Raw genomic sequence first — 15,623 nt, 5'->3', positions numbered from 1 at the left:
CTACCCACACTAAAATCCCCAGCATAACACGTTTTATGGATTTGAGAATCTTCCATGGCTCAACAGAGCACTAAAATACAATGTAATTTAGTGCATTCAAATACCAAAAAAAATAAATGCAATAAACAAATTCATCCAAAACATACAAATAAGCACGAATACCTGTATCTAATGAATATGCTACATTCACTTTCACTGTTTACAGTATATATTCACTTACAGTAAACCATCAACAAATTCACATGTGCAGGTCGTGCACCTCATCCACATGCACAGCTCCGGCGGTCGGCTTGAGCTGACCAGTCGGCAGATCACGTAATTAGGACACTGCCACAACTGGAATTCTGATGGTTGGATAATTTTTATTCGACCTGCACACGAAGAGACAACACACAATATGTTAGCTCTTGGTGCAGCCACAGCTCTCGGGCACCTTGCTAGTTGAAGGTCAGGCAAAAGAGAACAGGTGCTGCATGCACACATTCAGTGCCTAACAACCAGAGGTGTAGTCCAGGGTATACGCTGGTATACGGCGTATACCTACTTATTTTTCAGTCAGCATTGCGTATACCCACTTCTAAATCCCCCCTGATGCGCATCATTCAGTAATATCTGTGAGTCAGATTGCCTATTTTCTTCCTCGGGGATAGTGAAGCCATGACCCACCCTCCTCTGCCTCTAATTGGCTGGTACTCGCTGCTTTCACTGATTAGATTGGTTAACTTTAGGCATGAGGACTGATGAGCCAATCAGAGGCAGAGTAGGGCGGGTCATGCCGAGGAAAATATCGCTAATACCTCAGGTGCCAGTGAAAAAAAAAAAAAAAAAAACTCAGGTGCCGGTGCCACTTGACTACGATAACGGCAGCAGACCAAACAACGGATGAAGAAAGGACACAAGCGGCGGTGTGCCACCCCAGTTGATGGAAGACATCATTCTGAGGTAAGTTTTAAGGTGGTTTCCAAATGAATCATTATTTTAAACTACTGGCAAATTGCCAGTGACTGCACATTTAGAGGAGAAGAGATGTTGCCGCCAATAGTTAGTGCGAGTCGGCTAACGTTATGAAGCTAGCTACGTAGATTGGGATAATGTGGGGAAACCGGGGCATTGTTGGTTTTCAGTAAGTGTTTAATCAACCCAGTTCATAAGAATTTCATACCAGACTGATGAAACTGATTATCTCAATGTTTATGAAGCTTGTTTATTATTGTAAAGGTCTAAATTATAACGTTAGCCAAGTTACTAAGCCCTAAATTATAACATTAGCCAAGTTACTTAGCCCTAACTAACCTATATGATCTAGTTTAATTGCATAGTAGCTAAGCTGGTAGTTGATTTTTAAGTAAGTTAAAACACAAGAATGGGGACAAATAGTTTAAGATTCAGCCTAAAACAATATTGAGGTCTAATCAGGCTGTCTTATTTTGTATAGGGACAGGTAACCATGAAAAGGAAGGGAGATATTGCAGACTTTTTTGTAAAGAGGCACAAATCAGGCCCAGATCAGGCCCAGGCAGACCCCACCCCTAAAACCAGCAGCCCTGGCAGCTCTCAACCGGGAGCTAGCCAGGCAAGTCAGTGTGAGCATAGAGAAGGATCCAGTCTACCACCACCAGGTCAGAACACACAGGCAGTAAATTGCATCTCCAGTTTATTGAAAAGTGAAGCCTCACACTGTAACAAAAGGTGATTTTGACAGATTAAGCCTCATTTTGAATTTCTGTGTGATGTTATTTATTTTATTGCCCTTCTATTTATTTTGTCTGTATCCATGTTTGTTTTTTACAATGCTACTGTTATATAACATTTTGTGTTAAATTTGTTGTTTTTTTGTTAAATAAACTCTCCCAAGTATTTCACTCACTAATCTCCTGTATGCTTCAGCTTCACTTGCTGAAAATATTTCCACTTGGTTATGCAGATTGTTAATGTAAAGAGGGGGACCCATGTCTTGCTGATGACTATTGTGATCACAGTAGTGTGTGTGTGTGTGTGTGTGTGTGTGTGTGTAAGTGTGTGAGAGAGAGAGAGACAGGGAGATGCATAATTAGTTTTGTTGTTGTCTGTAGACATCAATAATGACTGGCCAGACCTGTGGAGTGCTAAACAAACAGAAGACTTCAAATCCAAGAACCCCTGGTTGGGATCCAAAAACAAAAAATTGGGTAAGTTTAGGTAGATTGCTAGTTTGGGTAACTTCTGAAACAGTGGGCACAGATAACTTTGTGTGTGTGTGTGTGTGTGTGTGTGTGTGTGTAAAGGACCATGCACACGTACAGCTGTGGATACAGGAGTAGTTACATTGTTTGTTTATGCTTCGCAGGATGTCTGGTCTGTAGCAGTGTGAACTCCATTGGGATCGACAAGGAGCAAGGACAAGGTGTATCGCTCTCAAGAGAATGGATGAACTTTGAAATTCAAGTGTCTGGCCAGGGAAGTAGAACAACAAGTTTGTCAATCTTGAGAAATAAGGTGAGGAAACATGCGTTGTCCAAGGCCCACACTCAGGCTGTGAAGGTGGCAGAGCAACAGAAAGAAGCTGCCATTGAGAATGCAGTGGAGACTATGACTGAGTCCTACATGAAGGAAACTGAAGCTGTGTTTCGAACAGCCTACCATCTGGCCAAAAAGAACCGACCCTTTTCTGACCATGAGAGCCTCATTGAGCTGCAGGAACTGAATGGTGTAAAAATGGGCTCAATACTTCATTCACGTTACAGTGCAACACAAATAATACAACATGTTGCTAGTGAGATGCAGAGCAAAATCATCAGTAGCATTATAGCATCATCCAGTAAGTTAGCTGTCCTAATTGACGAGGCATCTTCTTTAAGTCACAAAGCTGTCATGACAGTTTCTATTAAAGCATCAATTCAAGAAGAAAGCCCTGAGTTCATATTCCTGGAACTTGTTGAACTGGAAAATCAGAGAGCAGATGGCATATTACAGGCGTTACTCACCTGTTTAACTAATGCTGGCTTTACAGAAGAGTGGCTTCATGAAAACTGGGTAACATTTGTATCTGATGGAGCCAGTGTCATGCTAGGAAAGAAGTCAGGAGTAGCAACCAGACTGACTTTGAGATTCCCAAAGCTTTTTGTATGGCACTGCATGAACCATAGACTTGAACTTGCTGTGTCAGATGCAGTTGATGAGGTAAACTCTGTCAATCACTTTAAAACTTTTATCCAGAAGCTATACTCTCTGTATAGTGTGTCAAACAAAAATGAACGTGAACTTGTTAATGCAGCAGCTGAAGTAGGCTCACAACTTCTTCGCATTGGCAGAATCTTGGATGTACGCTGGGTGGCCAGTAGCTTTCGGACTGTTCGTGCTGTTTGGACATCCCTGGGAGCTCTTGTGCAGCACTTTAAAAATGCTTGCAGTGATGAGATGAGGTCCACCAAAGAGAGGCAGATGTACAGAGGTTTGTTAGACCGTGTTCAAAGTCCAGAATTCATTTGTGACCTTGGCCTCATGTACGACACTCTCCATGAACTAAGTCTCCTGTCACAGGAGCTTCAGTCTCGTTCTATAACGCTCCTCAGAGCAGAGCATCTGCTGAAACGCTCAATCAGAGTGATCCAGTCATTCAAAGAGAGTCCAGGTGAGAAATATAGTGAGGCTTTAGAAGCAAAACAGACTGGGGAGTATCGGTCTATAGCCCTGAAAACAAATGCAAAGCTGAAGTCTATCAATCCAGGCCAGTTCTTACAAAGCCTTGTGAACAATCTGGAGAAACGCTTTGTCTTTTGAAGATGAGACCATCATGGACCTCAGCATCCTTGATCAGAGTAAGTGGCCATCAAAGCCCAGCATCCGCCATGGTGAAGAACAAGTTAAGCGACTGTGCAAGCGATTTAACTTGTGCACAGACCAAGCACTGAATGGGATGCGGGACCTACTGGAAGAGCCCAGTAGTGAGCCCAAGGACCTAAAACCACTTATGAACTGTATGAAAACATTCCCTGTCGGTACAGCAGAGTGTGAGAGGAATTTTAGCCTTATGAACAATATAAGCTCAGACAAGAGGGCTGTCCTTCTGATCTCAAACATATCAAACTTGATGATGATTAATATCAACGGCCCACCAACTTCCAAGTTTGATCCTAGAAAATATACAAGGACCTGGTTGAAGAGCCATCGTGCTGCCTCTTCGGTGCGTTCTAGACAGTGCAGTGTGAAAGCTCCTGCAGAAAGCAAATTTGTCTGGAATATACTGTAGTATGAGCAAGGTCAGAAACCCAGTGCTGGGTTGAGAGAGTATATCACTGTTGATGTGTTGTTAATGCATATATTTTTGTTAATTGTTAACTAAATATTGTTGTAACATATTTTGTTGAATGATTTACCGGTAAATGAACATGTTCAAAACAAAGCATATAGCAATATGAACAAGGATGCATTGTCACCTTCAGATTTGAAGTATTTTATTTAAATAAATGTGCAAAAAATAATCGAAACACCATTTCCTGTTTGCCTCATGATAAATACATTTTACATTCATCCAGGCTGCTCTTGTGACCAGTAGTAACTACAAACTGCTCCTAATCAAGTCATGATCATTTTATAATAGTGTGCAAGTAGAAATTACATATTTTTGGGTAAACTAAATCATAGTCTTACATGTCACTGTTTCTAAAACAGGGCTTTTTTCTGGACTACTTAAAAAAAAAAAAGGTGAATACTGAGAGTATACCCACTTCTCCAGGGACCACTACACCACTGATAGAATGTGATGCTAATATTATCATTTTTACCTCAGGAACATTTTACCTTATTGCCAACAGACAATTAGCCTACAAACCTGTCTGAATATATTGAATCGATTGTGGTTCTAGTGAAGGGACTTCAATGGTGAGCTAAAACGATTAGATTATGTTACTTTTCTCTGGTCTTCGAGCATGGGCGACCCCAACAAACTTTAACCAGATGAAGGTGTGTCCCGGCACTTGCAATTTCATTGGTTACACAGCTGTAAACACTACCGGGTGCTCGAGCTCATTGGTCTTGGTGCGTACAGAAAATCTACTGCAGGAGTAAAGTCAGAGCATTCTCAAATTCTTCAATTAGTAAACTGTTGTTTATCATTGACATTTACAGCTATATCAACTGTTCGGTGGTCGATCGAACTATGTTGTTGGTTGTGCCAAGTGAGGACAATACTGGACGGAATGGAGACGCTAGATAGATACAACGAGAGGACGAGAAGGATGAGGGTTTGCGGAGTGGAGGAATGTGGAAGGTGGATGGACAATTTTAATCTGGCCCGATCGTGGCAGATTGTGCAATGGCGGAAGCGGATGCAATGTTTGATTCTGTAAGAATAACTGGACCACGGTAATATAGAAGAATGGAGCTAACAGAGCTAAAGCTGGAAATGAACAGCAGTTTCTGGTTGGAGTACCATTATAAGGATGTTTATTTGGGAGACCTGTTTGCTATTACGAAGATGGTGAAGGACGATTTGAGAAAGGTGGAGTCAGTGACCAGGAGCAGTATGATGGTGATTTCATGTGTATCGAAAGAGCAAAAGGAGAAAGCTCTATGGCTCTATCTATAAACTGTCAACGTACGAAGTGGAGAGTTGTGTTTTTCAGAGTAGGGCACCAAAGAAAGGTGTCATCTCGCTGGATAGCGAGGCTTCATGGTTTAGGGACAACATGCCGGGAATAGTTGGGGCACATGCTTAACCCTTTTTGTGAATGGAAAGAAGGAGGGAAACCTGTCTGTTCGATGAAGAGTCTCTCCCGACCCATGTAAAGCTGGGATATGAGATATGCAGTGCGAGTGTATGTACAAAAGTCACTGCAATGTCATGCATGTAAAAGGTTTGGCCACGTATCAAGTATTTGCAGACGGAATATAAGTGTTGAAGAGTCTGAGGATGCACGATGCTGCAATTGTGATGGGAAGCATTTTCCAGAGTTCCTTGAGTGCCCTGTTAGGGTGAAGGAGGTCAAAGTAGGGAGGCTTAGGGCTGTCAAGCAGGTCTCCTATGTGGAGCCGGTGAAAAGGAGAGAGTAGAGATGATGATGCTTTGGCAGTGGATGACAAGAAAGCAGCCTGTTGACATTGTTAATCAGATAAAATATCCTGAAATCTAATGGTGAAGAAGGTGGATTTTGTTGCATTCGTTGTGCAGGTTATTAATTGTACAGGACAAACTAATAAAAAAATGGAAGAAACTGGATGCGGCTCTTGTGAAAGCGGCAAAAAGGTTATTGGATCTTCAGGACTTCATGGCTGAAACATTGCAGGGAATACAGTCGGAAAATACTCCTCCCTCTCAGGCTCCAGAGCCTGTGTAGGGATCTGAGTAGACATTTGAAACTGACTGAAGTAGTACATTGATGTTTGTTTTAGTAAAAACGTTTGAGAATAATATGTGTATGTTTTTTTCAACCTTTCTTTCGCTGTATTAAATTTCCCCAGTTTTCACCCCATACAATAGGTGGCGGCATGCACATCTAACGTGTGTTTGCGGACCATCATAATACCATAGAAGAAGAAAATCTACTGCGTAACGAATGACGTTTTCAGCGCGGGGAAATCAGAGGCTCTTGTGCGGAAGTCAACGTAAATATGAACGTCATGTCAAAGATTCTGCGATAGATTGATTCATAATATCCTCCAGAAAAGACTTGACTAGGGGGACATTAACACCAACATTGAAACCATTTCGTGCAACACTTGGCGGAGCAGAGTAGTAACCTACAATAATAATGTTGCTCTAGTCAGTATTCACTACTGCAATGGAGGTAATAGTGGACGTAATAGAGTTCAGGGTACCCATTGAAAATAACAAAATACTGTTTGTCTGGAATATTCAACCCACATTTTCAGAAGCTTTTATTTAATCGACATTCACGTCATCGGTGCCCGGGGAACAGTGGGTAAACTGCCTTGCTCAGGGGCATAACTACAGATTTTTACCTTGTCAGCTCGGGGATTCGATCCAGCAACCTTTCTGATACTGGCCCAATGCTCCTACCGGCGAGCCTATGTAAAGTAGGCTAATAAGTGATTGTCACTGCCATGAATTGAAATTCTATACTGTGTTCTTTTAAAGGAATCCATCTGGAACATCTTCTGTAAGTTTGGACCGCTGTATCTGGTGAAGGTGTGTCCCAATGCTGCCGTGGTCGAGCCAGGGTTCTATGCCCTAGTCAAGTACTTCTCCGCAGCCCAGGCATCTAAAGCACAGAGAGCCACACACGTAAGAGGCTTTTTCCAGAACTCTCCTTTGAAGGTAAGGGAACTTTCAGAGAGAAACTTACTCAAATGTTGCAGGCTATAGAGCCCCACAGTGGAGGTGTCATAATACCCATAAAACTAGCGGTCAAACAGGAAAATGGTTCCAATGGTTTTTCCACCATTAATTTTTCCCATAGGAGATTTTAGAAACACTTCAAATAAGGGCTGTGTTTCGTGTAGGCTTACCTTGGCGTGACGTTTTGATAACCATTTAAATCTCTTTTGGACAAGGTGACTTTTATCAATGTATTAGGCTCTATTTACTCTCAGATTCGAAAATGCTAATTAGCATCTAAGTAGACATCATGCAAACCTACAAATCCCTGCAAGCTCCTGCACATCATCGCCAGCTGCCACCTATGCTAACAGCTATTGTGTCAATTTAAAACTTGCACAAAAAGTTAGCCAATTTATTCATTACTACATTTAACTAACATTAGATAGTAAATCCAGAGATTCTTACCTTTGCCTTGATTCGTCAGTCTCGTCCAGATCATTTGTAGTTCTTTATGATAGCCACATGAGCAGCTAATTAGCGTTTCATTTTTGAGGGTTAAATAAAGGCGAAGATATTGATAAAAGTCACCTTGTCCTAGAGAGATTTACACAGTTATCAAATCGTCCCACCAGGGTAAGCCTACACGAAACACAGCCCTTATTTTAAGTGTTTCTAAAATCCCTTATGGGAAACATTTATGGTGGAAAAATGATTTAGATCCATTTCCTTGTTGACCGCTAGGTTTTGTGGGTATTATGACTCGTACGGTGGTACTCTATTGTACAATTTAGTGCTTGCAGTTCTCATATGTATTTACAAACATCAATTCGAAAGAGATATCAAAATACTCTCCAAATTGATTGTATTATAATTTTATTATTTCGTAAGATCATTGCTTATGTGACATAAACGTGTATATATTTTCAACCAAGCACTTTTTCCCTTTTAAAACAACTTCGAGGCCCCAAGAGTAGTCTTTTTCTCACAGCTGCTGTGAACCTTCACAGTAACACTTGACCAATAACTAATACCAGACCTTGACCAGTAGATGGCAATGTCTTACCACTCCATGATGATTTGTAGACCTGCCTCTTGCTGCACTTTCTGCCCAAAACACTGTTCACCATGAAGTCATAACCATTCTAATGATTGACATTTAGAACTGATTGTACATTCTCTGTTTGTTCTCCAGCTAAAGCTGAGCACAAAGCAGTACCCAAACTTCCTTCACAACTCCAAGCCACTGAGCCATAGCAAGTGCCAGGACTTGGCCAATCACTACCTGGGATTTAATGGATGGAGCACCCACATTGTTACAGTAAGGAGCAGCAATGCCCCCAGATTTGTCTCTTTTATGTTCCAATACTAATATATTTGCCTGCATGTTACAGTATGATACAACAGATACATTATTTGTTTGGTTAGGTGGGTGCAGCCGATGTGAAATCGATAACTAGTTAGCTTTGTGTGAGCAATGACCTAAAGTATTTATAAAGACATTTAAAAGATTGACAACACAAGCAGATGATAGGTTGTCAGACTTTAAAGTAACACATCTTCAGTCCCAAATTTTGAAGTCAATCCATTTCTGCTGTAGAGAATATGGACCATGTCGTATACTGTCGCTGTATTATGAAAACCTCATATATCCAAAACAGAAACCTTTCCGAAATTTTTAAAAAAAGACCATATTTTCCTGTTAAAGAACATACAATTATGAAACTTCAGAAGCTATTTTGAATATATTTTCTTGGTCCTAGAGTCATAAAATGTTCAGAGTACATTGAGGGGAGTTACTGCTTTCAATAAATTCAAAGTTTTTTTTATATATGACAATTGGCAAAAATGTAGTTACAACGTTTTCATCAGACAACGACAATATGTAATATAGTGAAACCTTCCTTTCTCTGGACAGCTGAAGGACATCTCCAACTGTGACAATGCCGGCAGGTCATCCACCACACCTGGTGACCCTCAGGAGGTTACCCTGAAGTACGGCTGCATCATGGAGGTCACCTTCCCACAGCATGGCCTTAGCTGTCGAGGCGTCGGATTGGCAGAGGAGACCGTGGAGGGCACCGGTGAGATTCAGTAGAACAGCCACAGTACCTATGTGAAGGTTGTGTTTCAGAAAGAATCAGAATGAGATTCACCTTTATTTGCGAAGTACAGGAATTTGACCTTGTGAAATGGTGGTGACAGGGCCTTATAATAAACAGAATATAGACAAAATAATTTACGCATACTTTTGCCCAACTCAGAGTTTGTTGACATGAAGGTGTTGATCTCTAATTGCCTTTTAAAATGTCTGTGTTATTCTCGGAACAGAGCACATTGAGGGCAAAAGATACGATTTGTGTCTTTGTAATGAAATACAGATGAAGTCGGAAGTTTACATACACCTAAGCCAAATACATTTAAACTCAGTTTTTAACAATTCCTGACATTTTAATCCTAGTAAAAATTCCCTGTCTTAGGTCAGTTAGGATCACCACTTTATTTTAAGAATGTGAAATGTCAGAATAATAGGAGAGAGAATTATTTATTTCAGCTTTTATTTATTTCATCACATTCCCAGTGGGTCAGAAGTTTATATACACTCAATTAGTATTTGGTAGCATTGCCTTTAAATTGTTCAACTCAGGTCAAACGTTTCGGGTAGCCTTCCACAAGCTTCCCACAATAAGTTGGGTGAATTTTGGCCCATTCCTCCTGACAGAGATGGTGTAACTGAGTCAGGTTTGTAGGCCTCCTTGCTCGCACACACTTTTTCCATTTTGCCCACACATTTTCTATAGGATTGAGGTCAGGGCTTTGTGATGGCCACTCCAATACCTTTACTTTGTTGTCCTTAAGCCATTTTGCCACAACTTTGGAAGTATGCTTGGGGTCATTGTCCATTTGGAAGTCCCATTTGCGACCAAGCTTTAACTTCCTGACTGATGTCTTGAGATGTTGCTTCAATATATCCACATAATTTTCCTTCCTCATGATGCCATCTATTTTGTGAAGTGCACCAGTCCCTCCTGCAGCAAAGCACCCCCACTGCATGATGCTGCCACCCCTGTGCTTCACGGTTGGGATGGTGTTCTTCGGCTTGAAGGCCTTCACCTTTTTCCTCCAAACATAACAATGGTCCTTATGGCCAAACAGTTCTATTTTTGTTTCATCAGACCAGAGGACATTTCTCCAAAAAGTACGATATTTGTCCCCATGTGCAGTTGCAAACCGCAGTCTGGCTTTTCTATGGCGGTTTTGGAGCAGTGGCTTCTTCCTTGCTGAGCGGCCTTTCAGGTTATGTCGATATAGGACTCGTTTTACTGTGGATATAGATACTTTTGTACCAGTTTCCTCCAGCACCTTCACAATGTCCTTTGCTATTGTTCTGGGATTGAAGTATGTTAATCTCTAGGAGACAGAACGCATCTCCTTCCTGAGCGGTATGATGGCTGCGTGGTCCCATGGTGTTTATACTTGCGTACTATTGTTTGTACAGATGAACGTGGTACCTTCAGGCGTTTGGAAATTGCTCCCAAGGATGAACCAGACTTGTGGAGGTCTACAAAAAAAAAATCTGAGGTCTTGGCTGATTTCTTTTGATTTTCCCATGATGTCAAGCAAAGAGGCACTGAGTTTGAAGGTAGGCCTTGAAATACATCCACAGGTACACCTCCAATTGACTCAAATGATGTCAATTAGCCTATTAGAAGCTTCTAAAGCCATGACATCATTTTCTGGAATTTTCCAAGCTGTTTAAAGGCACAGTCAACTTAGAGTATTTAAATGTCTGACCCACTGGAATTGTGATACAGTGAATTATAAGTGAAATAATCTGTCTGTAAACAATTGTTGGAAAAATGACTTGTGTCATGCACAAAGTAGATGTCCTAACCGACTTGCCAAAACTATAGTTTGTTAACAAGAAATGTGTGGAGTGGTTGAAAAATGAGTTTTAATGACTCCAACCTAAGTGTATGTAAACTTCCGACTTCAACTGTATATAACATTCAATTTACATTTACATTTACAGTCATTTAGCAGACGCTCTTATCCAGAGCGATTTACAGTTAGTGAGTGCATACATTATTTTTTTATTTTTTTCATACTGGCCCCCCGTGGGAATCGAACCCACAACCCTGGCGTTGCAAACGCCATGCTCTACCAACTGAGCTACATCCCTACATTCAATGACTTGGCACATGAAACTGTTCATGAATGCAATGTGTAAACTCAATAAATACAAGTTCCCCCCAAAAATAAACCTGTCTGGAGTGGATCACCATATGTTATTTGGGTTAAGTAAAGTATATTTTTTCAAGTGTAGATAATCAAATGATGTTATCTCTGATGTTTATAGACTTTTATAAGTGAAGGTTTCGGTATACCGGTTAACTTCTATAATCAACATTCTCCACAGTCTCATCATAAGGTTTATGGTGAATCACACTATAGGCTAATCAGTTGTCCCTTCTCGGTTGGCTGTCAGGAATTTTTGGGAGGTGTTTATATAGGCTACATATTGATGCTTGTCTCAGATTTATTTCTAATACTTTGTGAAATGTTGTTGTAGCCTACCATCATGATAAACAGTTAGACATGGTGGAGTGTTTCATTTAGCATACAGTGGGGAAAAAAAGTATTTAGTCAGCCACCAATTGTGCAAGTTCTCCCACTTAAAAAGATGGGAGAGGCCTGTAATTTTCATCATAGGTACACGTCAACTATGACAGACAAAATGAGAAAAAATATTCCAGAAAATCACATTGTAGGATTTTTAATGAATTTATTTGCAAATTATGGTGGAAAATAAATATTTGGTCAATATCAAAAGTTTCTCAATACTGGTGGTGTGTTTGGGATCATTGTCATGCTGAAAGACCCAGCCACGTTTCATCTTCAATGCCCTTGCTGATGGAAGGAGGTTTTCACTCAAAATCTCACGATACATGGCCCCATTCATTTTTCCTTTACACGGATCAGTCGTCCTGGTCCCTTTGCAGAAAAACAGCCCCAAAGTATGATGTTTTCACTCCCATGCTTCACAGTAGGTATGGTGTTCTTTGGATGCAACTCAGCATTCTTTGTCCTCCAAACACGACAAGTTGAGTTTTTACCAAAAAGTTCTATTTTGGTTTCATCTGACCATATGACTTTCTCCCAATCCTCTTCTGGATGCACTCTAGCAAACTTCAGACGGGCCTGGACATGTACTGGCTTAAGCAGGGGGACACGTCTAGCACTGCAGGATTTGAGTCCCTGGCGGCGTAGTGTGTTACTGATGGTAGGCTTTGTTACTTTGGTCCCAGCTCTCTGCAGGTCATTCACTAGGTCCCCCGTGTGGTTCTGGGATTTTTGCTCACCGTTCTTGTGATCATTTTGACCCCACGGGGTGAGATCTTGCGTGGAGCCCCAGATCGAGGGAGATTATCAGTGGTCTTGTATGTCTTCCATTTCCTAATAATTGCTCCCACAGTTGATTTCTTCAAACCAAGCTGCTTACCTATTGCAGATTCAGTCTTCCCAGCCTGGTGCAGGTCTACAATTTTGTTTCTGGTGTCCTTTGACAGCTCTTTGGTCTTGGCCATAGTGGAGTTTGGAGTGTGACTGTTTGAGGTTGTGGACAGGTGTCTTTTATACTGATAACAAGTTCAAACAGGTGCCATTAATACAGGTAGAGAGTGGAGGACAGAGGAGCCTCTTAAAGAAGAAGTTACAGGTCTGTGAGAGCCAGAAATCTTGCTTGTTTGTAGGTGACCAAATACTTATTTTCCACCATAATTTGCAAATAAATTCATAAAAAATCCTACAATGTGATTTTCTGGATTTTCTTTTCTCAATTTGTCTGTCATAGTTGACGTGTACCTATGATGAAAATTACAGGCCTCTCTCATCTTTTTAAGTGGGAGAACTTGCACAATTGGTGGCTGACTAAATACTTTTTTCCCCACTGTATATATGGTATGGGATGCACATTTCTCGTCTCAAAATCCTAAATAAGTACAACATCAAACTTCTTCAATATTTGGTGAGTTGGCTGACATAAACCATTGATGATTGTGTCCGAACATTAAACGAAGCATAATTTCTAAATCTGGGCACAATTGACATCTTGGCTGACCATATCATGTTTTAAATACCTAGGGTGGTTGTTTTCCAGTGTAGTGCTTGCAAGAGAACATGAACATCGAATTCAACATGAATTTGATATTTGATGACACCCATTATCAATAGTCAGGTTAAGTCTGTAACCTTTACAGCGGCCAAAGAATCTCCTCGAATGGAATGGTTTTATAGCACATTGATTTACATCCATTTATTTTTCCCAACAGAGAGAGATGGTTTTGACTGCATGAATCATTTTAGGGCAAGTGGGAAAAATGTTTGCTAATCCTCTTCAGCCTCTGTAATGGAACAAAAGTCAACTGGATTACTTTACAAATAAAAATGTCCGACAGACAACCAATTTATCTGAATGTGTGAGTATGATTTTTTGCTTGCAAATTGAAATGTCTTCCCTGATATGACAATACCACTTACTACATTGAATCGTTTTACACAGTTAAATGCAGATGAGAATTCTACCATTGGACACGTTTTCATGGAGAAACTGTCATTCTACAAATCGCTACTTCAGCAAAATGAAGCAACTTTTAAAGCAAAGGGTAAAAATAACACAGTAGCTTATATTGAATGATTTTTATTTGAATCACTTTTAATTTTTCTATTTACTCATTTCAATTTACTGTGGGGTTTTGTCGTTTTAGAACAACAGTTATTGTACTTGGGAGGTTGTTCGAAATGAAATCGTGAGGATATTGAAGGACCTACAGATTCTCCTCGAGTCTATGCACCACAAATGAGCAGATGTAATATGTTTATTTAATAACACGACTGACTGGAGGCTACCAAAATAAACATGTTGACCCACTTAACCCGTTTGTAATTCATTGACTGCACAAATAAAGTGAAATTCATCTCACGCTTGAAAATAATCATTCATTTGTTGATAGGCATACAATGTTGCTCAATCAATGCCATGATCAGTTCATTGCTACAAAGTGACATAATATAAATGCTTAATAAAAAATCTCCAATGAACGTCGTCATCATCACCATAACCATCATCGTCATTCTATGATTCTATATCTCAATGGGACTTTCCTACTTAAATCAAGGTTTTCAAAAATAATCATCATCATCATTCACATTAGGCCAAACTCACACATCCTCTTCATCATTGTCGTCGTCTTGGTAAGCGCCTAATAAAGGCTAATTTAGGGCATATACTCTTTTATTAAACAGAAATTAACAAACTGTAAAAAGATCCCTTGGAATTTACCGAATAATTTTAATAAGAATGAACCGCATGGGAGAAAAGGAAAAGTAATTCCCCTGCATACTGCCAGCAAAGTCAATACCACTGCGCTCTACTCTCGATTATAGAGGCGGTACGGCTTTAGCTTTCATTCAACACTACCAGTCACTCTATTAATAAAATGTGTTTTCATTTCAAAGATGTGCAATATTAACACTGTACATCCTTGCTTCAGATTTAACTACCTGATTAAAAGAGAGTCAGAACAGACAATGTGTGAGCAAAATGATTCTGGTTAACCATACACAGAATTTGAAAAATGTGTTGTGCAATGTCCACAATATTGAACATGGCCCTCATTTGCTAAGAGAGAGCCCTGCAACATTGTAGAAATAGGCTACCGTTTTTTTTAGTTTTTCGTATTCAATATTGCCTGCTGAATAACTGCTTTCTGTTCTCATGAAATGCATTGCTCCAATGCAATTCTCTGCATAGACATGTATGAAAACGGTTAACTTGCTGGACCCCCCAAAAAATCGGATTAATTTCACAATAGCATAATTAAGAATCAACCACTGAAAAGTGGGGCTTATGAAGGGAAACGAAAACCTGAACGATGCAGCCTTCTTCACCCCAAAGGAGTGTTTTATACTTTCACGTATAGCGATATTTGGGTTTATTATATAAGATGGGCAACTTCAGCAATTGGCTATCATATCGAATCAAGATTAAGATAATCGGTTGTTAATCGTTTCGAAAGTATGTTACACTTAAATTCTATCAAAAGCTGTATTGAAATAGTTGAGTATCTGCCTGGCTGTTCTGCCTAGACACAGCAGCATCCGATCCGTGCAGGTGGACGCAGTTCATGCACCAGTCCGCTATTTGATGCTCAATATATCTCATTATAAGGCCTACATTTTAATGTATTTATTATAGCACATTTTATCTAACCAATGCTATCACTCTCTGTACCACAATGTTTCATTTAAGGTTACTATCCCAATACAGTTCACTTATTTATATTGATATGACTTTATTTCAGGGTGG

The 15,623-nt window shown here is 40.2% G+C and overlaps 1 protein-coding gene and 1 pseudogene across 1 annotated transcript; both read left to right on the top strand.

Moving 5' to 3' along the window:
• The first annotated feature begins 503 nt into the window (after nucleotides 1-503).
• On the top strand, nucleotides 504-3,759 carry LOC121569711 (E3 SUMO-protein ligase KIAA1586-like). The gene is made up of 4 exons (XM_045221026.1): nucleotides 504-942; nucleotides 1,436-1,619; nucleotides 2,073-2,168; nucleotides 2,327-3,759. Exons 1-4 carry the CDS (start codon nucleotides 883-885, stop codon nucleotides 3,757-3,759), a joined length of 1,773 nt encoding a protein of 590 aa, XP_045076961.1. The 5' UTR covers nucleotides 504-882.
• A 2,999-nt stretch (nucleotides 3,760-6,758) lies between these two features.
• Nucleotides 6,759-9,617, top strand: LOC121570580 (annotated as a pseudogene).
• Nucleotides 9,618-15,623: the final 6,006 nt, after the last annotated feature.

The sequence above is a fragment of the Coregonus clupeaformis genome, chromosome 7 (genome assembly GCF_020615455.1).
Source record: "Coregonus clupeaformis isolate EN_2021a chromosome 7, ASM2061545v1, whole genome shotgun sequence".
NCBI lineage: Eukaryota > Metazoa > Chordata > Actinopteri > Salmoniformes > Salmonidae > Coregonus > Coregonus clupeaformis.
This window is presented reverse-complemented; position numbering and strand designations above follow the sequence as displayed.

Bases quoted from the DNA above. Each gene is read 5' to 3' on its own strand.
- LOC121569711 (XM_045221026.1), top strand. From the start codon at position 883: ATGAAGAAAGGACACAAGCGGCGGTGTGCCACCCCAGTTGATGGAAGA. The intron at 943-1,435 runs GTAAGTTTTAAG...TATTTTGTATAG, and splicing joins ATGGAAGACATCATTCTGAG to GGACAGGTAACCATGAAAAG. The intron at 2,169-2,326 runs GTAAGTTTAGGT...TATGCTTCGCAG, and splicing joins ATCCAAAAACAAAAAATTGG to GATGTCTGGTCTGTAGCAGT.